The sequence below is a fragment of the Heliangelus exortis genome, chromosome 3 (assembly GCF_036169615.1).
Source record: "Heliangelus exortis chromosome 3, bHelExo1.hap1, whole genome shotgun sequence".
In the NCBI taxonomy this organism is placed as follows: Eukaryota; Metazoa; Chordata; class Aves; order Apodiformes; family Trochilidae; genus Heliangelus; species Heliangelus exortis.
Window position 1 is genome coordinate 2,686,884 of NC_092424.1, and position 27,699 is coordinate 2,714,582.

At 38.7% G+C, this 27,699-nt stretch overlaps 2 protein-coding genes across 3 annotated transcripts; one reads left to right on the top strand and one right to left on the bottom strand.

The window, feature by feature from the left end:
• Positions 1-1,277: 1,277 nt before the first annotated feature.
• On the bottom strand, positions 1,278-6,608 carry DYNLT2 (dynein light chain Tctex-type 2). The gene is made up of 5 exons (XM_071738905.1): positions 6,489-6,608; positions 5,490-5,638; positions 4,758-4,964; positions 3,744-3,902; positions 1,278-1,752 (listed from the first exon to the last, which is right to left on the bottom strand). Exons 3-5 carry the CDS (start codon positions 4,920-4,922, stop codon positions 1,642-1,644), a joined length of 435 nt encoding a protein of 144 aa, XP_071595006.1. The 5' UTR covers positions 4,923-4,964; positions 5,490-5,638; positions 6,489-6,608; the 3' UTR covers positions 1,278-1,641.
• Positions 6,566-25,699, top strand: ERMARD (ER membrane associated RNA degradation). 2 transcript variants are annotated; one of them, XM_071738903.1, is made up of 18 exons: positions 6,566-6,635; positions 7,798-7,967; positions 10,501-10,640; positions 11,242-11,343; positions 11,992-12,081; positions 13,817-13,914; positions 14,372-14,508; positions 15,861-15,975; positions 16,781-16,883; positions 17,338-17,367; positions 17,902-17,970; positions 18,700-18,870; positions 19,901-19,984; positions 20,834-20,913; positions 21,578-21,706; positions 23,130-23,339; positions 24,315-24,428; positions 25,114-25,699. In XM_071738903.1, exons 2-18 carry the CDS (start codon positions 7,799-7,801, stop codon positions 25,271-25,273), a joined length of 2,001 nt encoding a protein of 666 aa, XP_071595004.1. In that variant the 5' UTR covers positions 6,566-6,635; position 7,798; the 3' UTR covers positions 25,274-25,699. The 2 variants fall into 2 exon arrangements, with proteins under 2 accessions (XP_071595004.1, XP_071595005.1); XM_071738904.1 differs by lacking the exon at positions 6,566-6,635 and adding an exon at positions 6,760-7,080.
• Positions 25,700-27,699: the final 2,000 nt, after the last annotated feature.

Below are 27,699 nucleotides of genomic sequence, written 5' to 3' on the forward strand. Positions count from 1 at the left end.
CTCCTCCTCCTGCCGCCGCCGCCGCTCTGGCAGCCGCGCGGCCCGGCCGCGATCGCGGAGCCGAACCTCCGCGGCAGCGCTTGGTCAGCAGCGCCGGTCGGAGGGGCAGCATCCCCCCCGCTGGTCAGCGCCCAGCGGCGCCGCGGAACCGCCCGGGAGCTGGCAGCCGGCTGGCTGCAGGGCTGGGCTGCTCCGCCGCCGGTCTCCCGTCTCCGGGAACGTCAGCCGGGGACGAGCTACGTTAGTGAACCATCAGCCCCCGCAGGAGGGGTGTACGGGGGGCGGGGGGCGCACTCGCCCCTGCGAGGAGGGCGCTTGACGCCGGCCCCGCCGCTGCGCGGAAGCGCCCAGCCAGCTGCGCGCCGACCGGCGCGGTGGGGCCGCGTCCCGGTGCGGCGGGGAAGGGCCCTCCCCGCCGGCAGAGACCCCCCGGGCAGGAGCCGACGGGATCCGCGGCCGCGCAAGGAGAACAAAGCGCGAAGCCGCTCCCCGGTTACCGCCGCCCACGGGGCCTTGGCCACCCGCTGCCTCACGACCCCCCCTTGTCCTGCCCGACGCGTGTGAGGGGACCCGAGGAAATGGATGGAGGTTTAGGCTGGATATTAGGAAACATTTTTTTCACTAAAAAGGTTATCAAACGTTTGAATGATCTGCCCAGGGCAGCGGGGGGGTACCAGCCCTGGAGGTATTTAAATGGTAGTGGAGCTGGTCCTTAGGGACAGGGTTTAGTGGTGAGATTCCAGTGTTGGTCAAAGGTTGGACTGGATGGGCTCAGAGGTGACTTCCAACCTCAGACATTCTGTGATTGGGATGTAGCTCCAGCCCTGCCAAAAAAGGGGCTTCCCGAGGCAGCAGCACCACCCACCCGTGCTCTCAGGGGTTCATCTTCAGCTAACAACACGAAAAGCTCGGGATTTTCCCCACGCAGCAGTTCCCAAAGCAGATGGTTACACACTCCACAGATCTAGCAGTCTGATTTTTCAAAATATTGCAGTCCATGCCAATTCCAGAGCAGTCCTCAGCAGTGTCAGTACCAGCCCTTTTGTCCTCCCAGCCTGGCACCCAATTCCATGCTTGGCCACCAGCCTGACCACAGCTGATATCTGAGCTTAATGCCCAGAGAAGGAATGACAGAACACACACTTCATTCAAGCCAAAAACTTAGAAATTTGCACACATTTCTAAGTCTGCAGAAGATGACTTCCCTCCCTGTGGTGTTCTACACAAACTGGCATTTTACCATAGGTACAACAAGAAAAAAAAACCCATAAGAATGCTTTTAATACCACCAATACCTGCACTTTACTGCAAACATTCCTTAACACCTCTTAGGCATGCAACAGACAAGCAACGTTGAAAATTCTGTGAAATCTGGCCTCACACCAGCTGCTCCAACTTCCACAGCAGAGCCTCATGACAGATGAAGCCCATATGTACCCAACCATATGGGTTTCCAAAAGGGTTTTTTTGGGGGTTGTTTTTTTTTTAACAGAAAAAAAATGAGCAAAATTATCTTAACTCTGTCAATTTCAGTGTGCCAACAGCGTTAAGATAAAAATTAGTACTAAAATAATGAGATTATGAACATTTCCAATATGCCAGGTACTGTGATGCACAAGACAAGGTGTGACTTTCAGAGTATTATTCATAATAACAAGCCATTACCAAAGCCAGGGCAAAAAATGTTTTAGTTTCACATTCAGCTGAAATCCAAGAGTCTCTTTCAGCATCCCAGACCCATCTGCTGGCAACCTAAAGGAAAAAAAAAAAAAAGAAAAAGCTACTTGTGAATTTGTAAACATAACAGTTTCTATATTTTTTTAAAAGAGCACCCAGCATTATTTAAATACTGGTATCATTGCAATATGAAAGTAACAAGTAGTAAAAACTGCAAAACTGCAGTGAAAACAAGCAAATCCTATTAGATGTGACAAAGTGTTCTTACTCCACAGTAAAGCTCTCACCCTATAGATCCAACAACCCCTACACCCAAACCTCAGGTCTCTGTTAGCACACTGTAATGGCACCCCTTCAAAAGCCATGTGAATAATCATCAGTTTGGGGTATAGATACAACTAAGAGTCACTCCTCCCACTCCTCCAGCTTATCCCACTCTGCTTAGGACCATTGACAGGGCTCTGGGAATTTATGAAGCAATCATTTCCAAAGCTAAAAATGTGTGAACTGTCTGCTGGCATAAACATATTCCTCAGAAGAAATATATTATCTTGGACCATTTTCATCAACCCATTTTATCCTAAAGCTCTCTCAGAGGACAGCCTCAGAGGCAGTGTAACATCAGGTACCACCAGGAGAGCAGGGCAGAGCAGGCCTCTCAGAGGCTGGCTTCACTTCAAACATTGTGTCACACACCCCACAAAAGCCACCTATGGTTGCATTATAGAATCATAGAATCACAGAATTGGCTGGGTTGGAAGGGGCCTCAGAGCTCATCAAGTCCAACCCTTGATCCACTCCCGCTGCAGTTCCCAGCCCATGGCACTGAGTGCCACATCCAGGCTCTTTTGAAATATCTCCAGGGATGGAGAATCCACCCCTTCCCTGGGCAGCCCATTCCAATGGCTGAGCATCCTCTCCAGAAAGAAATTCTTTCTCATGTCCAACCTAAACCTCCCCTGGCACAACTTGAGACCTCTTGTGCCCTCTTGTCTTGCTGAGAGTTGCCTGGGAAAAGAGCCCAACCCCCCCCTGGCTCCAACCTCCTTTCAGGGAGTTGGAGAGAGTGATGAGGTCTCCCCTGAGCCTCCTCTTCTCCAGCCTCAACACCCCCAGCTCCCTCAGCCCTTCCTCACAGCACTTGTGCTGGATCCCTTCCCAGCCTCCTTGCTCTTCTCTGGACCTGCTCCAGCACCTCAATCTCCTTCCTGAGCTGAGGGGCCCAGAACTGGACACAGGACTCAAGCTGTGGCCTCCCCAGGGCTGAGCACAGGGGCAGAATCCCTTCCCTGGACCTGCTGGCCACGCTGTTCCTGAGCCAGCCCAGGATGCCATTGGCCTTCTTGGCTACCTGGGCACACTGCTGGCTCATGGTCACCTTCCTGTCAATCCAGACTCCCAGGTCCCTTTCTGTGTGGCTGCTCTCAGCCACTCTGTCCCCAGCCTGTGGCACTGCATGGGGTTGATGACCATTAAACTAAATGAAGCATTCCCTGACACTCAGCAAGGTAACTACAAGTGTTCGAGTGCCACCTGCAACTTGCAATACATGACAGCAAAGTCTAGAATATTTCTGGGTTGGGTGTGCCAAGATCAGATCAGTAATGGTCATTTGTAGTCCCAGAAACATCTGATGGCAACTACAGCTGAAAGTTTTCATCCTTGTCCTTGCCACCCGTTCCTTCCCGTGTCACCCCACAGTACAACTGCACAGCATTTTGCACTGAATGGGAAAACCCAACTGGAGATCCACACACACACACTGGAAAAAGAGAATTCCCTGCAGTCATGCAGTGGCACTGGCATAGCAGGCAGCAGAAAGAAATGGGTAACAAGGATGAGCAGTGTGGGCTGCATATCAGTTACTGCACTCAAAAGGAGACAACCTTCCCATCTCTACAGAATCACACCAGTACCTTTGTCACCTGCCTTACTACTCCCCATGAAGAATGGGGATGCTTCAAAACCACCCCAAATGCAGATAGATGAACACCTAGCAGGTAGCACCCAGTCCTACAAAGCATCTTCTACTTGCAAAAGATGTTAGGAATAAAGTGTTTGCTCACAATCATTGCCTGCTCTGCCTTTTGCACAATCAGGGTGGACACCACGTACTTGTAGCGGTCAAACTCAAAAGCCTTCACTGCATTTAATATTTCTTCTGAGAGTGAAGCACACAAAGAGGGACCAGAAACTCCATCATATTGGCTGTGTTGAAGTTTATTCTGTCAAAACCAATTTTGAAACATCTTAAGTTTTTTATCCTGGTAATCTCATGCAAAAAAAAAAAACAAACAACTTTAACAGTCACTTCCACTACAAGAACATTGGAAGTAAGGAGGAGAAGAGTAAAGATATTTATGATGCTCCCAGAATGCAAAGGAGGTGCTATTTTTATTCTAAAATTATCTATTCTAAATTTATTCTAAATTTATCTAGGTTTTGAAAGTGACTAAACACATCCAGGGAGTTCCCATTTAATGAGGAATGAATGTGTTCTTCTCTGTCATGTGTGCTTAGGCTACAATCACCTGTTCCAAATATCCAAGGAATGATTTCTAGGTGGCAAAATTACAAGGTGGTGATACTGTAAATAGTTAAAACCAACAGCTACATAATATGTAGACTGTTTTCTTTCATTTTTAATTTTTATATGTGGCAGTCAGACTGTGAAGGACACCAAGTATATTTTATGCAGGTCATGCATATCAGTAGAACCTAACTGAAGGAGTAGAATTGCCCAAATTCAAGGTCAGGATCCTCAGCTAACTGGGTTTTTTGCAGATTAAAGTACTTTGAACTGTGCTGTCTTTGATTTAGAAATGGGTAAGAGTTTGAGAAGCTTCAGCTCCACCTTAACAGCTCGTGCTCAGTGGCAACCTCCCAGAGAGCCTTCTGCACTTTGCACAAGAGCACATTCACATGACATTTGTGTGCCAAAACTTAAAGCTGGGAAAGATCCAGGCATACATTTTGAGCTTCTGCAACACACACTGTTCCATTAATATGATCTGTGCATGACAAGCTACTTTTGCAATCAAATTAGAGCAATAATTTAAAAAAAAAAAAAAATACTATACCGTTAGGATGGCTTGAGCTTTGGCCCTTACTAAATGATGCTGAAATTTATTCTGTGGCTCCAGTCTGTAGGTATTAGCAGAGGTTTTCTGTGCCTCACCAGCTTCCCGTGCCACTGGCTTGGGTTCTGTTGAATCACTAGACAACTCCTCTTCCACTGGAGGCATAACTAAATCTGTGGTATTTGATTGTGTCTTTTCTCCTTTCCTCTGGGAAAATATTAAGGCTCATTTATATTTTGGCACTAACACTCCCAAAATAATACTTTATGGTGTACAGTTAAGAGGGGGAAACAATTATTCCAGGAATATGTTACCAAAAAACTCAGAAAAGCTAGAAAATGGATACATTGTCTTCTGGCTGCTGTGACAGGACTTGACAAAAAAAAAAAAAAAAGAATGGTAGTTAACTTCCACTCAATTTTAACTTATTCTCCACAGAAATTCAAACTAAGTCTGCATTATAATTGACAAGCAGACATCCCACACTAGCATTCTGATTCCACTCCATTTTCCAAGTAAAAGCACATAGATATTAACATATGTGCCCAAGACCCATAACCACAAACTTTTCAAATCAAACATCCTACACAAAATTCAAAATATATGTTCAGTACTTCCTCTGTTATTTTGCTTGTCCTCGTTCCTTGTGAAGCTACCAAATGACTGCCTGATATATTAATGGTTTTATTTGTTCATTAATTAAAAAAAGAAGGAAAAAACCCATGCTCTAACCTGCAGAATCAACAGTAGCACTCCAACTTGGAAAAAACCACACCACAAAGGGAGGACCACCCTGGTTTTCTTTTTACTTTCACGAGGCTTTATTTCACCGAGGCACCACACCAGCTGCCAGGTGGACACCACCAGGATACACAGCCCAGCTACCTACCCCAAACCCTGGGAACAGGGAGAAACATTTTGGACAAAATCTTCCACGAGATGAGGCACAAACCCATCCCACGTCATTCAACACAGGGCACTCTCCTTCCTCAAGCCCCCATTTCTCTCCCCTTCCCTCCCCTCCCCTTCTCAGCTGCACCTTTTAAACACAAACCCATCCCACGTCATTTTATGGCACCCTCCTTCTCCAAGCCCCCCTCCCTCTCCCCTTCCCTTTCCAGCTGCACCTTTTAAACACAAACCCATCCCACATCATTCCTTGGCACCCTCCTTTCCAAGCCCAAATCCCTCTCCCCTTCCATCCCCAGCTGCACCTTTTAAACACAAGCCCATCCCACGTCATTTTATGGCACCCTCCTTCCCCAAGCCCCCCTCCTTCTCCCCTTCCATCCCCAGCTGCACCTTTTAAACACAAGCCCATCCCACGTCATTTTATGGCACCCTCCTTCCCCAAGCCCCCCTCCTTCTCCCCTTCCATCCCCAGCTGCACCTTTTAAACAAAACCCATCCCACATCATTTTATGGCACCCTCCTTCCCCAAGCCCCCATCTCTCTCCCCTTCCCTTCCCTCCCCTCCCCTCCCCAGCTGCCCCTTTTAAACACAAACCCATCCCACGCCATTCCATGGCACCCTCCTTCCTCCCTCCCCCTTTCCCCCTCTCAGGCGAGGAGCGCGAAGCCGTTGCGGCCGTTACCGCCTCCCTCACACCCGCTCCCTTCCCACACAGCCGGGGGCCGCGGCGCTGCTTTCTTCCTTCCGAAACAACCCCTCTGGACATCCCGGGGCTCTCCTTCACGGTTTGGGGCACGCACCGGGACGAGGGGAAGCACCTCCCGCCTCACCTTCACCTCACCCCCCGCCTCCAGCGGAGCGAAGCCGCCTTCGCGCTGCGGAGCTTTTCCCGCCCGCCAGCCGAGCGTGACGCAGCGCGACGCGGTGACGTCAGCGCGTAAGGGGCGTGGCCAGCCGTGAGGGAGGTAACGGCAGCGGGGGGAAGATGGCGGCCTGGGGATGGGGGGAGGGAGGGAAGGGGGGATCCGAGGGTTTTGGGCCGGGGTTTTGTGGCCGTTTTGGTCCCTACGGCCCTGGGGGGGAGGGTGGAGAGGAAGGGGCAGCCCTGCCTCTGCGGCGAGGCGGTGCCAGCGGCGGGAAGCTGGGGTTTGGTCACGTATTGTCCCCGTGGGCCTTGCTGGGGGTGCGGCCTGGTGTGGCCAGGGCAGCTCTGAGGGCTCCGGTTTGGCTCCGATCTTCTGTGTCTGATACTGAAACGTCAGAATAAAGTGATGGACTGAGTTACACGGTTTATTTTTGAAGTAGCAGAGGATACACGCCTGATGCGGTTCATTATTAAAAACTCCTGTTCACTCTGTAATGCACAGCATCTCCTTGAAGCCATGGATTCAGGAATTATGTACTGTGAGGGTCAGTTCCACCCCCAAATTAAAGAATTTTATTGTTAATGGAATCCTTTATATTTGTTGTAGTCATTTGTTTCCAATTAGCTTTTTTGCTTGACTAATTGGGGTTTTTTTACTAAAATGTTTTTTTGCCAAGTTAGAAGCTTATTCCTCTTCATTACCTTGAGCAGTTTGGTCTTAAATGTAGCTTAAATTAAAGATTTAAATCTGAATCAGCACATCTTTCTCTTTAAACTATTATGCAATTAACATGTACATATATAGATAGATAGATTTAGATTTTTTTTTACCATTATTACCAGTTCATGCACAACTCACATGTTCCTTTGTTCACCCCCACCAATCATTTCTTGGTGGTCATAAGCACCAAAGCTCTTGGGTTTACTTGAAGTAGCATCAGGCAAGCTCAGGTATTAGGCAGAATAAATATGTAAACTGCAATATTTTGTCTTATTTTGTCTTGGCATCTGTTAAGTAAATAAAACCATTCAGGAAAAAAAAAAAACAACATCCTGCCATGGTGCAAACAGAGCCATTCCTCCCTGAAGTTTTCCAAAAATTAGTTCTAGGCCAAGTTCCTATCATCCTCTGCACCCACAGAAGTTGCACTGAGAAACTTGACACAAATTTACTTTGTATCTCTGCTTCTGGCTGTGTTTTAATAACAATTTTCTTTGTCCTCAAGTACTTTCTTAACACGGACTCTTTGTTTTCTCACCAGGATGGCACTGCCAGGCTCAGCCACCACTTGTCTGTCTCCACCTGTGCATTACCTGATCTGCAAAGTGGGATTTGAGAAGACAGACAGCTGGGATATTGCTAATATTTTGTCTGAAAATGGTGAAGTGTGTTGGGGAGCTGTCACTGAGCACCTCTGCTACCTGGAATCAGGTTGGTGTTTACCTGCTGCAGTGTTGATTCATTTCAGATTAACACAGAATGTCACAGCAACCCTCACAGCTTGGTTACATTTGAAGCTTTGCATTTTTGGGTCATTTTTGGGTCATTTTTAGCATTTGGTTATTGGTGGCTCCATCTGTGCTAAGCAGTTGCTCCTTTGCTTCCTCATCCATCTTGGTTCCAACCTTCATGTGTAGGTAAAAGAGACCTGGGGGTCCTGGTAGACAAGAAGATGCCCATGAGCCAGCAATGTGCCCTTGTGGCCAAGAAGGCCAATGGCATCCTGGGGTGCATTAGAAAGGGGGTGGTTAGTAGGTCAAGAGAGGTTCTCCTCCCCCTCTATTCTGCATTGGTGAGGCCACACCTGGAGTATTGTGTCCAGTTCTGGGCCCCTCAGTTCAAGAAGGACAGGGAAGTGCTTGAAAGAGTCCAGCACAGAGCTACTGAGATGATTAAGGGAGTGGAACATCTCCCTTATGAGGAAAGGCTGAGGGAGCTGGGTCTCTTTAGTTTGGAGAAAAGGAGACTGAGGGGTGACCTCATCAATGTTTTCAAATATGTAAGGGGTGAGTGTCAGGGAGATGGAGTTAGGCTTTTCTCAGTGGTGACCAGTGATAGGACAAGGGGTAATGGGTGTAAATTGGAGCATAGGAGGTTCAAGTTGAATATCAGAAAAAATTTTTTTACTGTAAGGGTGACGGAGCCCTGGAACAGGCTGCCCAGGGGGGTTGTGGAGTCTCCTTCACTGGAGACATTCAAAACCCACCTGGACACGTTCCTAGGGGATGTACTCTAGGGGGCCCTGCTCTGGCAGGGGGGGTTGGACTAGATGAGCTTTGAGGTCCCTTCCAACCCCTAGGATTCTATGATTCTATGATTCTATGTGCCTGTTCTGCTCCTCTCCTAATTGCTTGGTGTTCTTTATATTCCTTTCCTGGAGTATTAAGAAATTCTGGGGAATTCTGAACACTCTGGGGCCACCAGAATTCCTGCTGGCTTTGTTTCTGCACCTTTATTATAGTACAGAGTAGTAAAATACAGAAATTTGGTTTTCCTTCTGTGTGTGGAAGAGTTTAGAACTGTGATGTCACCAAAACAAAGTATTTATGCCTTGAGGAACACCTTGAATTGTAGCTTCTCAAACTGCATCCTGCAAGAGCTGTTAATAACTTCCAAAGCTGGTAAAAAAAAAAAAAAAAAAAAATTCAGAAAATCAGAAAAATGTATTTTCCTTTAGAGGTGCCCCTCAAAGAGGAGCAGAGATGCACTCTCTAAGGTGCCACATCCACCTCAGTTCTTTGAAGGGTGAGTGGTGCAGCTTGGCTGAGCTTTTTGAGCCTTCCAGCTTGATTCTCTGGCATTTCTGTACCAGTAACTCCTTCCCCTTTCTGCAGAACCAGAACATGATAACCCTCTTATAATATATTTATAATTATCATATAATATTATTATAATATTATAATTATATAGTATAGTTACATAGTTACCTTATATTATATATTATATTATATTATATATATTATATATATTATTATATTATATATATTATATATAATTATATATATTATATATAATATAAAATATATTATATATATTATACATATATATTATATATATTATACATATATATTATATATATTATATATATACTATATATATTATACTATGTGTGCTATAATTATTATAGTGTTATCATAATAATAAAATTACATTACATTACACTATCATATCATTAATATATTATTCATATTTTATTATATATAATATAATTATATATATTATGATTAATTAATTATATATAATAATATAATTAATTATATATAATTATATATAATAGTATAAAATAGAAATAATATATACATATATAATTAAAATATAAAATATAAAATAATATAAAAATAATATATAATTATATATAATTATATTACATTATATTATATATAATAATAGCATAAATATAAGCACATATAATAATTATATCTGTAATACTTATATGCATAATATATAATATATAAAATATAATATAAATAAATAATAAGGTAAATAATATAAAATTATATTATATTACATTGTTATGTATTACATATTATATATAATATTTTATATAATATATATGTTATATATTATATATTTTATGCACTATATTATTATATTATATTTATAATATATATTATATATTATCATAGTATAATTATATAATGTATTATTGTTTCTTATTAATAGCAATTATTAATTATTATTAATATTAATAGTGTTAACCAGAATATAATAAACCCTCCATATTTTCTTGCATTAAAGAAGTGGATTTTTTATTTCTAGATCTCATCTGGTTCCTCACAGCACTTTTTCTTTTCAATATCTTCATCCCCATGGCCTTTGGGACAGTACATTTTAGCCATGCCAACATCAGGATAAAATTCTCTTCTCTAAACACACACACAAGCTTCAGCTGGGCTGTGAGTTTTAAAATACTGAGCCCTGGGGAGTTTTGTCCTCTGATCACCTTCTGCTTTTTTAATTTCAGATCAAAGTGTGGATTATGCCCCAAGCATCCACTCATTAGGACCTGTGTGTGAATCTGTCCATTTGCACTTCAAATCCCTGAGCAAGGAGCAGTTTCTAGTCCAGAATGAGTTATGGTTCCAGTGGACAAACTACACAGAGGTAGGAGGTGTCTGCTGACACTGAAATGTAATAACTCAAGAGAGATCAATCAACCAAAATGCACATAATTTGTAGCTAATTGTCCTTCTCTGGTCTGGAGCTGCTTTTAAGTTTCCTGAGTTTGTAATTAGATATAAAAAAGATAGGTTACATATATATATTTATAAAAATATGTGGTTTTTTTAAATATATATAATATATAGCTTAAATTAGCTATTATATGTATATATATAAAATATATATATAGCTATGTATATATTAATTATCACAAGGAGAACATGAGGTGTCTGGGGCCTGTTCTAACCTAAGCTGGTAGGATTATTATTTTTTTTTCTAATTATCTGTGCTTAATATCAAATTCTTCTGTGTAAAGCTGCACTTCATAATTTTTATAGATGTGAGGCACTAACTACATTGCAAAAAAAAACCAAAAACAGAGATGCTTTGGGGCAGTTTCTTTCCAGGCATCTACATTTTTATCTCTTAAATCAGCACAGCAACTGTCACAGGGGCATATTTATTTTTCTGTGTGCTTTTGACAGTTTGATTTTTTTCTCCTGAATACTTAACACAACATTCTCCCTCCTTCCCCATCATACAGTTATTTCTTGAAGTATTTGATGTTCTACAATCTTCACAAGGTACAGAAGTTGCTCTTGGCTTAATGAAACTGACATCGTGCTTGGAGAGAGCCTTGGGGGATGTAAGTGTCAGCAGGAGGGTTCTGTGACAGATTTGGGTTTATAAGTCATTTGGGGTTTAGGTTATTTTTTAATAATAACAAAAAAGTGATTCTCTAAGTTGTTTGATTTTTTTAAAAATGTATTTTTAATTTATTTGGCTTTTATAAGTTTAGCCCAGCTAGGATAAAATCTAGTTTAAGAAACAGGCAGAATCAGAAGAGAAAACTTGAGATTCCTTCCTTTAACAATGCCAGGCCCTATAGATTTCTTGAATAAAAATTAAGTGTAGTGTCCTGTTTACAGTTTATTCCCTTAATTACGAGTTCTTGTTGTGCTTTACTTTTTGCCTGATTTTTTAATTTTTTTTTTTTTTTTTGAGGGAAGAGCAATAAGTGTATAGATGCTGTGAAAAGAAAGCCTAACTGTGGGCAAATGAAGTAGGATGTACACTCACTCCTGAGAATGTCCCATGGAGTTTAATTTGTCACTCAGTTACAGAATATAAAGTTTTTTTAGGGATTTTGTGGGGTTTGTTTGATTGTTGTTCTAACAATAATGAAAATAGTTCCTAGGTGAAGCAGTCCAGGTATATTTTGGAAATACAAAGAAATATACTGAATTTGCTTATGTTACCTGTTTTGTTTGTTGTTTGTTTTTTTTTTTAATAGGTATATTTACTGATTGGTAAAGATTGCCCTTTCCTTCTGAGAGACTTGCTTGCTTCTGAGCAGCTTGCAGTTGTCTTTGGCCAAGATGTAGTAAGTGCATTTTGAGACAATACTGAGCTGCTTTTCCTCTTCCCAAATGGCAGTTTCCAAGCCTTGCCTTTGCATGCACTGAAGAAGAGTTTTCAGGTTCTGTAAAATATTGGAAAAACTTTCATTTTATACATGTTGCAGTCTGGGGGATGCATGGCAAAAAGCTGAACAGGAGCCAGCAGTGTGCCCAGGTAGCCAAGAAGGCCAATGGCATCCTGGGCTGGCTCAGGAACAGCGTGGCCAGCAGGTCCAGGGAAGGGATTCTGCCCCTGTGCTCAGCCCTGGGGAGGCCACAGCTTGAGTCCTGTGTCCAGTTCTGGGCCCCTCAGCTCAGGAAGGAGATTGAGGTGCTGGAGCAGGTCCAGAGAAGAGCAAGGAGGCTGGGAAGGGATCCAGCACAAGTCCTGTGAGGAAGGGCTGAGGGAGCTGGGGGTGTTGAGGCTGGAGAAGAGGAGGCTCAGGGGAGACCTCATCACTCTCTCCAACTCCCTGAAAGGAGGTTGGAGCCAGGGGGGGGTCAGGCAGATATCAGTAGGATAAGAGGGCACAGACTAAAGAATTTTTTCCTAATATCCAACCTAAACCTCCCCTGGCAGAGCTTCAGGAAAGGATTCTTTGCAGAGAGGGTGCTCAGCCATTGGAATGGGCTGCCCAGGGAAGGGGTGGATTCTCCATCCCTGGAGATATTTCAAAAGAGCCTGGATGTGGCACTCAGTGCCATGGGCTGGGAACCACGGGGGGAGTGGATCAAGGGTTGGACTTGATGAGCTCTGAGGTCCCTTCCAACCCAGCCAGTTCTAGGATTCTATGAATAGTGAATATTAGAAATGGAAATATTTTTAAGGCAAGCTCATAAGTAGTTTGTTTGGTACATGAGAAACCTACATACATAAAATTTCACTTATCTGTACAGGCAGTGAGCAAACTGCAAAGTTGTCTGCCTCTTTCTGAGTTGCACTGCTTGAAAATACTTGTCCTGCACTGCTGTTTCTGATAAACTGTGCTCCTTTTCACCACCACTCTAGTAAGATGGTTTTTTTTTTACCACACTGTATTTTTTTTTTACCACACTAGAATTTTTCAAAATAGGGGAAATTCATTTGTTCATCCCCATATGCAAAAAATTAATTAAAAAAAATTGTGATGACATTTACAGTCTTGTGTAAACAGAGCAGGTGATCTTTCCCATACAGTTCAACAAATGTGAGTTCTTTGTTAGGACAAAATATTGGATGCCTGTCTAGTAGTGTTCCAAGGAATATTTCTTGATTTTTGATCCCTGTTCCAAGGATTATTTCTTTGAGTTTTGATTTTTGAAGAATTTTCCTTCTTACATTTAAATAATAAAACCAAAGCTTCCATTCTTGTTTGATCATGATTTGGGAATAGCAAATTCTGTATTTTATAATAATTTGTATTAAATTGGTGTGGATTTATATTACAAGAAGTAAGAGCTAAACATGATCTCATTTGTTTGCCTCTCATACCTCTTTGCAGTGCCTAATTAGTTTTGTTCCTACTTTATTATAATCTATAGAATGTACAAATAAGCTGAAAGATTTTCTGTCAAAGCCCCCTGGAAACTGCAGACCATGAGTTGCTGTTGCTGTCACAAGCTCTCTTGACAGCAGACATTGTTATTTCCCAATACCTTCTGGAATTTTCAGTCAGGGAAAGATACTAGGTAATAAATAATAGAATTCTTCCTGCAGTAACCTCTTTTTTTATTAATTAGATGAATGTCCTGAGGGTATTCATTGGATCTCCCTGTGGTCTGAACCTTCGTAATGTTCTGTGGCATGGCTTTGCATCCCCTCAAGAAATTCCTGCCAAGTAAGTTCCCAAAGAGCATCTCATTTTCTTACCAGTCAGATTTAAGGGTGCTTGAAGTAAAACCTGCTGCTCTTCTTGAAAAAAAAAATTATAAAAATTATAAATACCCCCCTGCCTGAAGGCCTCTAGCCCTCAATATCCTGGCTGTTTTCCTCTGCTGCTGTCACTTCTGTTGGAAAGATATTTCCATGGAATATTTCAGCCATTGTAAGCTGCTCAGTTTTAGGACCAGTGGTTTTTCACTAGTTCTACTTTTTTTTTTTTTTTTTTTTTTTTATTGCTTGTGAATGCAATTAATTTTTAAGTGCCCTCAGTCACAGGAGACAGGGAGCAGAGATTTTGGATGTTCTTTGAAAAATTAAAGAAACCCAGCTTTGCCCCCAACCCACAGTTGCTGATTTTTTGCAAAATCTTTTGGTGTGTAAACTTTTCTAATATTTTCTGGTGTTCTCCCTAGATACTGTGCTATGCTGCTTTTTTTAACTGCAGGACTGGGTCAGTTGTTACAGAAATACCTTCTGCAAACTGAATGCATTTTAGTGCATCGACCTTATGTGGTCTTTGGTAGCTTAGAGGACCTTGATGGATTTCCAGGCAAGTGTTGAGCCAATATTAAGTTGTTTATTATGCTTTATTTGTTATAATTTCATTGTCCAAAAAGTGCTGTTGAAAAGAATGCATTTTCCACAGTTTTAAGATTGAATCTTAACCAAGATACCTTTGTATGCTGTGGTTAGATGAATCAATCATGCTTGTAGGACAACTTTCTAATATATAGAAATATATTATATACAGAAATATTTATATATATCTATAAATACATAGTTCCACTGACTATTGAATCACAAAATACTGCATTCCAAAACAAGTATAACACATTAAAACATGTAACATTACTGCTTTTAAAAGACTTCAGCTGCATGTTCTGGTTTTTATTGATTATGAGAGTTCATTTCATGTAATGATTGCACCTAGATTGCTTTTACAAAATCAAATTCTTTCCAGAATCAGTAGAAATTCTTTCCAGAATCAGTCCCAGCTGCAAGTGTCCCAGCAGGAGAATTCTTGTAGGAAAGGAAACAGAGTAAAGAATGGTGACACAGCTTCAGTACACTGATGCTTTTCTAAGGAAAGGACCTGAAGTGTCAGATTAAAATCTTCTCATCTCCCTCAGCCCTTATTTGGTTTATTCCTACTATTTTTAAAGCAGCAACAACATCCAGGAACTTTTGGTGCTGATGACATTTGTGGTCATTTTGTGTTATGCAGCCAGTTTGCCAGTGAAACATCTGTTCACAGAACTGACAGGATTTTGGGGACCCAAAGCAAGCTGGTAACATTCCAGTTATCATGTACTATAAACCCTACAGGTGTTGATTTGCTTCAAAAAAAACCATCTGTTGCTATCAGGTTGTATTTGCCATTTTAAGCTTTCTCTTGGAGATATGAATTTATAGTGAATTTATGAGTGTGAGTGTCATTATGTGGTATCACTGAAGTGTGAAGTTTGTTATCCTGAATATCATCACAGAAAACTGAGAAAGTAGGAACAATGTCCTCAGTGTTCAACTGTTCATAGCACTCTGCTCATCCTTAGTGAGTTATAATTAAAATACATTAAACTGTTTTCAAATGCAGAGCAGTGAGGTGGAGAACAACTCAAGCTGGGTCCAGTTGCTGTGTAGTCTTTTAGTCTCAGTGCAAAGTAGACACAACTGTTTAACTGTTGTCACTGTGTAATTTTAGATTATCACAACAAATTCAATCATAAACTCAATTTCTGATCTTAAATATGGCTACTGTTGCACTTGCATAGTTAAAATAAATTGGATAACTTGTAAGTTTCCCTATAAAAATGCTAAAATAACCTCGTATTTTCTGTGAAATATGAATTAGTTAAGCATAGATTATATGGAGTTGATCCATGTTGTTTTTCTAACTTGCAGATCTTAATCATGAAGCACTTTCCATAGCAGAGGAGCTGGTAAAACTGTCCAGTTTTGTATTAAAAACAATGCTGCCATTTTGGGTGGCTGCTTTAACAGCTTTCAAGCAAAACAGGTAAGAGTAGATTTAATTTTTTATTATTATAGAAATAGATTATAGAAAATAATCTTATTAACCTTAATAATAATCTTATTATTAAGATTATAGATTATAGAAAATAATCTACACTTGTAGAATAATAGCTGCATTTGTAGATTCCAAAGCTTTTTGCTAAATCTGTCACTGAATAACATGAAGTTACTCATTGTGATGGTGATCTCCCATTTTTATTATTATTATAAGATTTTTTATTATTTATTTTTATTATTCATATCATATATTATTAAAATTAAATATTTAATATATTAATAATTAAATATTTAATATATTAATAATTAAATATTTAATATATTAATAATTAATATAGTTATTAATTAATATATTAATAATTGGATTAAGATAAATATTTTATTATTTATATTATATCTATTTTTATTATTATTATTATAAGGTTTTTATAATCCTAGTTGGCACAATAATAAAGTAGTGTTTTGAAAACTAAGTAGAACTATTGCAAATGTAGCAAAGCAGAAGAGCTTTACAAAGCAAGTGGAAACAAATCTTCAGTTATTAACATATTGAATTAAATAAACATTTTTAAAAGTGCATAATTTTGTTTTCCTCTCCCACATTCCACTTTTTTGTAAGCACTTCCCCTCCCTGAGCTGGTTTGAATTCAGTGGTCAGCTGCTGGGCACAGTCATTTATTGTTTGTTTAAAAGTTGATTGCAAAGGAATTTCTCAGGCTGGCTCTAATTTCCATTTGGATTTTATTTATAAGGAGGGGAAACCCCTCTGGGTATCTCTGTTATTTTTTCAGGTATGCTGACTGTGTGATTCTCTTACTCCCTCAGCTGGAAGCTGGACTCAGGTTGCTCTTCACTACAATTAATAAATGTCCAAATCGACTGCTAACAGCTGAGGTAAAACTTCTGCCTAAAGTTAATCAGGATTTAGTGCCAACAATGTTTGCAAAGTAGTTATCCTAGAAATGCAGTGTCTCAGTATTTGCAGATTTTCCCAATTTTTCAATTCCTCCTGGAACATTATTTACAATTTTCCAGTAAGTTTCATGAATGACTCTTAATTTTTTTTTGGAAAGATGTCTGCCAGTAAAAGAGGTCTGAAAAAGTACTTGAAGGTTTGTGTTCAGAAAGAGTAGTTTAAGGAGGAAAGTAGATTGCTATATTTATTTTAAAAAACTTGGCAGAAAATCCAACAGTTGCTTTTTTCATTTCTAAGGGGGGGTTGTTTTGATTTTTTATTTTGCTGTTCATGCACCACTGGAGTCTCATGCAAATGAATAAATACAAACTCAGTACACCTGTCTAGTTAATTGTTTTTGTTCAAAATAACATTAATTATCTTCTCTTCTAGCCTTCTGCTCTCTACACCACTTTTGATGAGGTAATTGTGATTTTATATTTTTTTAAATATGGATCAATGTCAGAATTTAAGAATATTCATATTTCCCATTAGAAATAGAGACCAGAAAGCACTGGGTTGTTGTTTCCAACAGCAACACTGTGTGTTTCCTGTGTTGGTTAAGATATAATTTACTTTTTTGTTTCCAAAGAAAAGATGATGGACACTAAACATTTAAAATGTGGAATCTTCCAGAAAATGTAAAAAATAATACAAATTTTAATCAACAGGCATTAATTCCTTCTAAACATTTTTAGCCTGAAATTCTTCATCATACAGAGACAAATATTCTTACATAGACAAAAAAATATGTTTTTCCTAGATTCAGTTATTCAAAGTAAATGCTAATAAATTTTATAAGCAGAAATCCTCAGTTGACAGCTCTCATGAGTTAAATGTTCTGTCAGTAATAACCAAGCACCCTGATTCTGGAGTGGAAAACTCATTACTTGGTGTTTTTTCTTCATCTCTTTGGCTTTCAATAATAAGTTTCTATTCAAATTCCTTTTTTCCCAGATGCTAGCAAAGCATTTGGACAATGAAGAAATCAACCAGCTTCCTGCAGTTCTTGGGGAACCTGCCATGGCAAGTAGCTTGGAAGTTTTTTGGGGTTTTCTTTTTGTTTTGCTTGGTTTTAAGTTTAGCAATACACTTAAGATCATGGCCTAATACTCATTTATTTCACTTATTTTACCTGCAGCACCTTAGAACCAGTAACTTGTTACTTTTTTTTTTTTTTTTTTTTGTGAAGAATCCATAGTACAAGCTATTTTGGGTTAGGCTGGAAGACTTTCTTTCTGAGATGTAGAAGTCTCAAAGATGTTTTTCCTTGCACTTTGAAGCTCAAGTGAATGGAGCAGAAGAAAAACTGATGAGAGGGGGAAAATTACAACAATTTTCTGCTTGCTTCTGGGACACATCTTACACTACCTGGACAGATGACACAAAACCATAGCTGCAAACCTAGCAGAGCACACACCTTGGCACCCAAAGAGACAGTGAATAATATCAAATATAGAGCTGTTGAATTTAGAGGCCCTTTGGAACTCCCAGCCAAAGGAAATCTGCATCTAAATCTCATAGAATAGCACATATGTTATTTTTTAATATTTACAGAAGCTACAAGGATGGATGAGTTGCCCTTTTTTTTTAATTACTACAAGCATAATTTGCATTGTTTTTTTCTGACTGTCTAAAAGCTCCTTTCCTATAGCCATGACCCATCTTTCAGAGCTATTCTGTGCACTGAATGTGTTCTGTTCTGTGTGAAGACACACAGAATAAATTCTATACACTTGGTGTCTGTTTCCACAGGAATTTCTTTGGGATATTTTGAACCACCAGGAGGGTCCACGTGTAAGAGATCGTTTGAGCCATGGAGAGATCAATCTGAAAGCATTTCCCAGAGAAGTAGCTAATCAGATAGTTGCATTTGCAATTACTCTGCTCTGCAGGTTCTCAGATGAGGACATGGTTGCTTTTAAGGTAGGGATCAATAATATGATCTCAGAAGATTTTATTTTCAGATTGGTTTGGATGCCAAATCTGATTTGGGAGTCTTGTCACTGAATCTTTCTGGACAGCAGCTTTCTGTGGAACTGAAGTATTCCTCCAAAAAATATTCCTTCAAAAAATTATGGGAGTATAGTTTTCTAGTGAATTAAGTACAGAAATTTTCCCAAAAGACTACAATTTCTTACTGTGCCTAAGCTTGTTTGCTTAATCACTCCTTATTCACATGGTTGAACCATGAAGTACAGTGATTCCTCTTAATCTTATTAATCAAACTCTGTCAGTACCAAATCTTTTTATCTGGTGAATTACCATCTGGAGCTCAGGCACTGAGTTCTGTAATAATTTGAGATTTTTTTCTCTCTGAGGCACTATAAATGCTGGTGGCTCACTGATGGAGGTGTGACTTGTATCTCCATCTGTGAATTAGCAACCAATTTTTGTCTAGCCATACATGTTCCTCAATATTAGCAGTTATTATATTTACTGCTCCCAATTTCCTATTAGTATTTGGGATTACTTCATTCAATATCATAAAGAGCAATATTTATATTTACTGCTCTCAATTTCCTGTTAATATTTGGGATTACTTCATTCAATATCATAAAGAGCAGTTATTATATTTACTCCTCCCTATTTCCTGTTAATATTTGGGATTACTTCATTCAATATCATAAAGCAAACTCTGAGATAAACCTGTTTATTAGTTGCAGCTCTTTTTAATATCTTTTTAATATCTTAAGATGCTTCTGCACTAAGAGACTGCTTGGTAACTTTTTCTCTCAGCCCTTGTCAGGTTTCATAATTAAAATGGGTCAAAGAAATGAAGCTTAAAACACTCAACTGTGCTGATTACTGCTTTCAGCCCTGAAACATTTGGAAGTCTTCACTGACTTCAGCACTCTTGGTGGCTTGCATAAAAATTTAGTATAAACCTTGGTCTGCATATGATGAGGACAGTTTAAAGGAAGTGTTGTATATTATTTATGATTTTGGAAATCAGGAGCACGTGGCCATAAAAGCTCTGATGAGCTCTGCAAGTTGCTACCACTCTCGGTTTCATCCAATCTCCAGACTCAAGAAACAGGTAGGTGCCTCCAGCTGAGCCCTTCAGATTGGAGTCCTTAAAGCTGTGAGTCCTTCAAACAAGTCTGATTGTTGTCTTTATGTTTTGGTTATGTTAAATAGTTAATATTTTTTTTATTATTATTTTATTTTTAAGGATCTTTTTAATTTTACCTTTGGGAATTTCGGGTTGCTAAATGAGATGTGATTTAGTGCACTGGTGCTGTTTGGACTTTAAATCACTGAATAACTTTATTCTTACCTAAATGTTTGCTATTCTGTAGTTTTTCTTAATCTCCTCATGCTTTCTTGTGTCAGGAACATGCTCTTTGATCGTGTCTCTTGTTGGGTTAGTCTATAACTTAAGTTTTTGTTGTAGGAGAACCAACTGTAGCAAGATAAAGATAAAGAATCTTTATAAAGATAAAAATTCTGTAGCATCAAAATCTTCTTTTAAGTGTCATGGTAGTTCATGCCTATCAGTTTATGAATGATGGGACTGCCTGAAGCTGTTCCTCTATTGAATGGAAATTGCAGTAGATATCCTTAATACTTTCCATTTTTGACAGCTTTCTAACTTTTTTTTTGTTATAAAAGTCATGTTAGTTAATGTTTTACACTAAAAATGGAAGAAAGAATAGCAATTCAGTTTACTGAGATGATGTTTTAGCATGAAAATGTACAAGAAGAGTTTTTGCCCTAACATAAACCTTAACAGCTGACACAAGCTTACACAGTTATGACTACTAAGTTAGTAATTCACTACCTGTTGGAGCTTTATTCTAGAGTGCCCAATAATAAAAGTAAAATATGTTGTCCTGTCTGCCAAAGGCTACACTTTACATACTATTTTTCATGATACATTTTTCAGGTGCTGGAATGCATGCAGAGCATTCACCTGTGGCCTGAATTGCCAAGAGTACCTGAGGAGCACTTTCAAACAATGAAAGGGTTTGTATCTGCTATTAAAAAAAAAAAAGTAGTTCTCAAAATAATTGTGAAGAATGGGATTTGAGGTGGTGAAATGTTGCTTCAGATACTTTAGGGAGCTGATAGATGCCAGAGGAGTTGTGAGAAGACCTCTTTGGTTTTTTTTTTTGGCTTAACCTCTGCTCTACACATCAGCACAGGTACTACAGAAACTATAAATGGTGCTGACTTGAAAGGAGTGAGAAGTCCTCTGAAACTCACAAAGGTGTTTGTGAATCCATATTCTGTTTCAGAACAGATGTTGAAGAGGCAGGTAGGAAGCTAAACTGAGTCCATCACAACAAAACCAAGATGGCTCACCAGGTGAAAAACATAAAATAATTGCTTATTCTGAAAAAGAAAGTCATTACTAATATCACTGGAGGAAGCTGTACTTGTTTAGAGCTGAGAGGTGAAAATTCAGTGTATCTGGCACATACTCAGTATGCTTCATGATTTTTATGGATGAACAGAGGATTAAGAGGGGTTCAGAAGTCAACTGAGACTAAGGAAAGGTTGAATTTATCTGTAAATAGAAAATCATTCTTATAATTGCATCTTGATCTGTGCCATTTGAGGAATAATAAGTACTATACTGTATAATCTCAAATCCTGTTTGTTTTTTTTATTTCATTTCATTTTTAAGGTTGCAAGGAAATGCTGAAGCTAGTGCTTTACTTTTGATTATATCTGAAATTATATCTCAGTTGCAGCAATATATACCCCAGAATTGCTGTGGTTCAGATGATCCAGTCAGTAGTGTCCTAACAGAGAGGTGAGTTTCAAGTTCTACCCACTGCTGCTCTGAGTTTCCACGTGCAGTCCAACACAAGGAATCTCAAAATTATTTATTTTCCTTTATTTAGAACAATGCTTGAAGTGTTGCATGCACTTTCCTGCTGCTGCTGCTGATTTAATCTAAAAAACTGGAGAATGCAGCTCAGCATCATCTTCAAAAGTGAGATGAGACACTTAAGATTTGGGAAATGTTTTAGAGTAGAGATTTTACTTGGAAAATTAGCATGAAAAAATAGTTTTATTTCAGAGTGGAGAACCAAAATACTTTAAATATTTATGCACTGACTAGATTAAGTTGTTTTTTATCTGGTTTATGTATTAAAACTACATCAGACATTAATTTTAAAGTGCTTGGTGTCAAAGCTGTGTGTGGTATTTAAAATAGTATTATGCTGCTAGGAAATTCTGGTATAAATACTTTAATATGAGGATCCTGGAATAGGAGACCTCTTGATATTCTTGTTGTCAGGCTGGGAGGTTTGTTAGTTCCAATTACTTGCAATAATGATTAAAACAATTTGACTTTAATTGGCACTCTTGGAGCAGTCTCAGGAGTCCCATGACTGAATGAATAGGTTGGAACTAAACCCATCAAACCCATGAAGTGTGGGCAGGGCAGTGCAAAGATGATTTTAGCTGTTGTTTTACTTGTGTAGCATGAGGACCTTCTGCTTCCTCCCCATCAATCTACACTTTTCTCATTTATGAAAAAGCCTAGGCACTAAAATCTTAAACCATGTTGAGAGTTTTCTGCCTTTATCACTTTTAATCATTAGTGTTTTGCTGTCTCAGAAATAATTTGGGCCTGGGGGAGATTAAGAAGAGAGCATTTCAAGTGATGTGTGTGAGACACATTAGGTTAGCAGATGAAAATATAACAGCAGAAAGATCTTTGAGTGCTTTAACAAAGCATAATCTGGTGTGGTGTTGATTAAAACAATGGCCTCACCACCTGCATTTTATGGAATATTAAGTCTGCTGCTTAAGAAAGACCACACACTAATGGTAGTAATTAATGCCATTTGTTTGAGTGAGTTTTAGTATGGTAGATGTGAATTTATTGTGAACTGAGCTATGGTGGGAGGCTGCAACCACAAGCCTGCTGTGATGTGCTGTGTTCTGTGTATCACTTCAGCCCAGGCACTTTGGTTTATTGTGGTTGTTTTCTTAGATGTGAAATGGGTAACATATTCCTCACCAGCATTTATACTCAGTCAAGTGAGAGAGCACACAATCACCACTGAACAAATCCTTGATTTTTTTTTTTAGCAGTCATGAGCTCTTTCTAGGCTTTTTAAGTTAAAACATTAAGAATCAAACCATACAGCACATGAAACACAGGAAAAATGTGAAAACCAGGTGACAAAAGACTGAAATTAAAGATTCTTCTTGTTTTGGAGGCTGCTGGCTGAACTTTGTGACACGGCTCTTTGCACACTTTATTCTCCTCGACCTGTGCTGGAAATTTTGGTGATACTTCGTAAAATAAGCACACAGTGCCATCAAGTGTCCAAACAGGTTACTGCCAGCACCGAGCTGAGATACACCCAGTGGATCAACAAAACTCTGCGTTCTCGCCAGAGGCAGAACTACCTGAGGATGTTGAACAGGTTGGCTGAGCTTTTTCTTTATTTTATTCACTTTATTTACTTTTATTTACTGGTTAGGTTGATGAGACAGTGGCTGCCTTGGTTTAGAAGCTTCAGGTCAACAGGGCTGGTGTGATCTTGGCAACCATTTCAGTGCCAACCCAGGTTTCCATCACCAAATAATATTGTATCCAAGTGGAGAATAATTTAATGGGTCCTTTAAACATTATTTACTGCAAATTACAAGTTTTCACATGAAAGTATCATTTAGATGGTAGATTGTAATTTTTAGTTGATGGCTTTTCCTACTTAAGGATGTAAATGCCATTCAAGTTTTATCAAACAGCAATTAAAACTGATTTCAAAATTCTACCTACTTAATTTCTGTTGCTTTTTATCATTATACCTGGGTCAGCATCTTTAGAGGTAGAAGACAGATAGTTTAGTATTTCATTAATCTTTTTTCCTCACTCAGAAGTGTTTTTCAGGGATTTATAAATCTCCTTTAAAAACTGAAAAATAATAAATATATTAATAATAAATATAATTATTTATAATTATTATAATTATAAACTAAAAATTTATAATTATAAATAATTATAATAAATATATTCTTGGCCAGGTTATGTTCCCAAAAATGTTAACCACCTTATTTAGGAAACATAGCTTAAACTGACACCTGACAATACAGATTTGCAATTCAGTTGAATTATGCCTCATTATCTATGGAGTAATGGATGCCAAAGGTTCCCTTTGGAATTATAATTATAGGTTTTTTCCTTTTTGATATTTCATAACTTACAGGTTTTATTTATATTTTTGATGTTTGCCCTTTACTGAAGAAATTTCATATTTTGATATTTTCCCCCTCACACAAACTATGTAATATCCAACTACTTGAGATGGATCCAGAAGTCCAAAGAATTTTTTATGTTAATTATTTCTATTTAATTTGGGTTTGGCTTATTTATTAAAAAAAATTGTGCTTATTTCTAGCATGAAGTTTTTGTCTCCAATGTTACGTCTCATCTTAGTGTTAATTACTTTGGAACTCATTAACATCCATCTGGTTTCTCAGAAGAATCCTTTTGATTATCAGCAGTATCTAAAGTGAGTATATAAGATATATAAGATTTAATTTGTAGAAATAGGAAGCTGTACACATGCCTTTTTCATCTGTAACCTAAGTCCTGTAGAGAAATATATAAAAAGGAGCAGTATGACTTTTAGTACATTGCTGTCCTTCTTTGTATCATTATAATGATCATTATATCTCAGAAAATATTAGTTCCAGAACTAGTTAAAAAGTCCAGAATAGTTAAAAATACGTGGTCCAGCTATTCTCATTTTTAATTTTTATTGCATTCTTCCTAAGTATAGATAGAGCATGATCAAAAATATTAATACATAGAAGCTGTATTTGGTATGTTAGTCCTTTTAATCCTTGTGTATCAATTAACAGCTGTTTGGATATCACAGGTATTGTGAAATATTTGGGAAAGAAAAATAAGCCAGGAGAAAATTCTGACAAAATTTCAGGGAAAATTCTATCACACATTTTACCACCACATTCTTTCCATGGCAGTCTTGAGTTGCACTTCTCAAAATCATCTCTTATTGTGAAAATGAGTGATTCTCTTCCAGAAGCAGAAGAAACCTCAATGTGTTGGTCATCCTGAGGAGATTTTGGAATTTGGAGAGAGGAGCCAGCTTTAAAACAAGCACTGAGATATTCTTCTTTATTTCTTTTAAAATCTTCTAGTGAAATTTTCATCTTTAGTTTTATTTCTCCTAGGTTTTTGAAGTCAATCTTGCAGTATACTGAGAACTTGGTGACATACACAAGCCCTGAGAAAAACAAGTGGGATGAAACCATGGAGCTTACAAACAAAGTTCTGATGAAAATCAGGAAAATCAGTGAAAGAAAGCTGATGTTAATGACACTGGCTACATAAATGAAGTGGGATTAAGATTATTTGGACATTGTTGTATCTTAAGAATTCTGGAGCTCTCAATTATGACAAGTCAAACTCAAAGAAAAACTTTGTTGCTGTCAAATTTTGGGTGCCAGTTTCAGTCTTTTTATTGGAAGATTGCTGTTGAGACTGGAGTTCAATGACCAAACTTCTAAAGAATCCTTTGTCAAACCCAGTGAAAGAGACTTAACTGTGAGCTTAATCACAAGGATGCAAGTTCTGCTTTAAGTATTATGTGTTTTGTAGCTTGAGTAGGTTTGGATTTTTTGGATAGTTTTCTATTATACAGAAAATATCTAAGAAATTTTTTAAATCCAAAAAGTAATTTTTTACTTCGAAATGCACTGGAAATAATGTCAGACATTGTCATCAACAGGTTAATAAATTATGAATATTTAACTTAAATAGTGCTCACTGGCAGCTGTGGTTGTTGTTATTAGCTCAAAACAGAGTCAGATCTTGCACTGAGGTAGAGTTAGTAACTTGGTAGCCACTTGTTGGCTTGGTAGCCACCCAGATTTCAAGGGGGTGAGGTGGGATAACTTTAGCACAATATGTGCTTTTTTTTAATTTAATTTCATGCAGATTAATTGTGAACTCACATCCATGTGCTTGCAGACACAGATACATCGTGGCTCAAAACATCATCCTCTTGTTACACAACATTCATGTGAATAATTGTATTTTCTTCACAAAAATTCTCCCCCTTCCTCCTCCCCAGAGAGCAACATTTCAAAGGAATTCATCAGAATGGATTCACAGAAACCCCCCAGTCTCTCTCCATTTGCTTTCTCCTATGGAGAGTAAAACCAGAGGGTGATGTCTGGAGAATGTTTGGCTCTACAAAGGATTAGAGATCCAAATTAAATTTTATTCAGATTCTTTGCAGTGTTTCTTAAGTGGAAACCATAGTGAGAGAATTCCTGGTTCTGTTTATTTAGTGCTGGGGCATGGATAGAATCACAGAACCATAGAATGTCAGGTTGGAAGAGATCTCAAGGATCATCTGGTCCAACCCCAGAAATAAACTAAAAATAAAATAAAAAAATAAATAAACTAAAATCAGATTGCTTCCTTGCACTTCCATGCACTGTGTGAGTTTGAAACTCAGCTGTGTCACTTTCCAAGGTTTTTTTGTTACTGTGGAACCAAATGATACAAACAAGTGTGAACCAGATAGACAAGATTAAAACTAGGAATAAAGAATCATAAATAAAATGCTGTGTATGAGCCACAGCCTGAAATTTCAGCTTTTTTTAACATCAGAGTTGGCAAATCTTATTTAAATTTTTGAAGGTTTAGTTTGTACCCATTCTTTTACTCAGAAGTGTGAACTTGTGCTGAGTGTAGCTTGGTACCTTGCTTTGCTGATACAAGCTTTGATGGTAACAATTATTGTAAGGGGGTGGGTGGTAAGTATTGTGAGAGAAAAAAAAATCCTTTTTTACTGTAGAAAGGAGATCAAGAAATTAAAACACAGAGCCATGGTTTTAAGGTACATAAATAGGTGAGACACTTTCTCCTTTTCAAAGTGTGTTCATGTACTGAGAAGCACCTCCTGGAGCATAAATGTTTCTGTTCAACAGCAGAAGTTTGACTTTTGTGCCTGTATTTAAAATTTGCTAAAATTATTTTGCATGCTCTTCTCACATGCTTTTGCCCAACCAGTTTCTCCTTTACTTTTTAGTGCCCTGGATGTGATTTACTCCTTTTAAACCTGCAATAAGAAACAGGATGGACTTCCAGACATTCTGGCAGTGCTGATTTTTCCAGTTTGTTTCTCCCAGCCCCAAAGCTCTCTGATGGGAATGCTGCTACCATCCATTGTCAGACAAATCTGCAACAGACTGGGACAATCCAATTTTTTCTGACTGAATGCTGTCATTTGCCAGGAGAGCTGCATGCAGGGCTTATTGTTCCTTCCTGCTGTTCAGAGATTTGCAGAATTGAGCTGCAGAATAACTGCATGTCCTGCACTGAGAATGAGCAGCACAAGACATGGTAAAGATCACAGCTTTTGTCCTTTATCAGTGACTTCCCCACTTATTTGTCTTTGCCATCTGGTTGGAGGAATTTTGAGTTTTAGGATATTAAAATCTGAACACTCAGTTTTCTTGAGAGCAAAAAAAAAAAAAAAAAATAAAAATAATCAAAGACATCCAGTGGTTGAATACATGAGTAATGCTGACAAAACACATTTAAATGGGAATGTTCTGATTTTTGTTGTCCTGAAAGAAATTCCTTCTGGAGCTGAGCTCAGTTTTCTTGAGAGCAAAAAAAAAAAAAAAAATAATCAAAGACATCCAGTGGTTGAATACATGAGTAATGCTGACAAAACACACTTAAATGGGAATGTTCTGATTTTTGTTGTCCTGAAAGAAATTCCTTCTGGAGCTGAGCTGTCC

Coding starts and splice junctions, on each gene's coding strand:
- DYNLT2 (XM_071738905.1), bottom strand. CDS start 4,922: ATGCCTCCAGTGGAAGAGGAGTTGTCTAGTGATTCAACAGAACCCAAG. Junction 3,903..4,757: donor AAGCTCAAGCCATCCTAACG/GTATAGTATTTT, acceptor TGGTTTTGACAG/AATAAACTTCAACACAGCCA. Junction 1,753..3,743: donor AGGCAGAGCAGGCAATGATT/GTGAGCAAACAC, acceptor TTTTTCCTTTAG/GTTGCCAGCAGATGGGTCTG.
- ERMARD (XM_071738903.1), top strand. CDS start 7,799: ATGGCACTGCCAGGCTCAGCCACCACTTGTCTGTCTCCACCTGTGCAT. Junction 21,707..23,129: donor AGTAGTGTCCTAACAGAGAG/GTGAGTTTCAAG, acceptor CTTGTTTTGGAG/GCTGCTGGCTGAACTTTGTG. Junction 24,429..25,113: donor GATTATCAGCAGTATCTAAA/GTGAGTATATAA, acceptor TATTTCTCCTAG/GTTTTTGAAGTCAATCTTGC.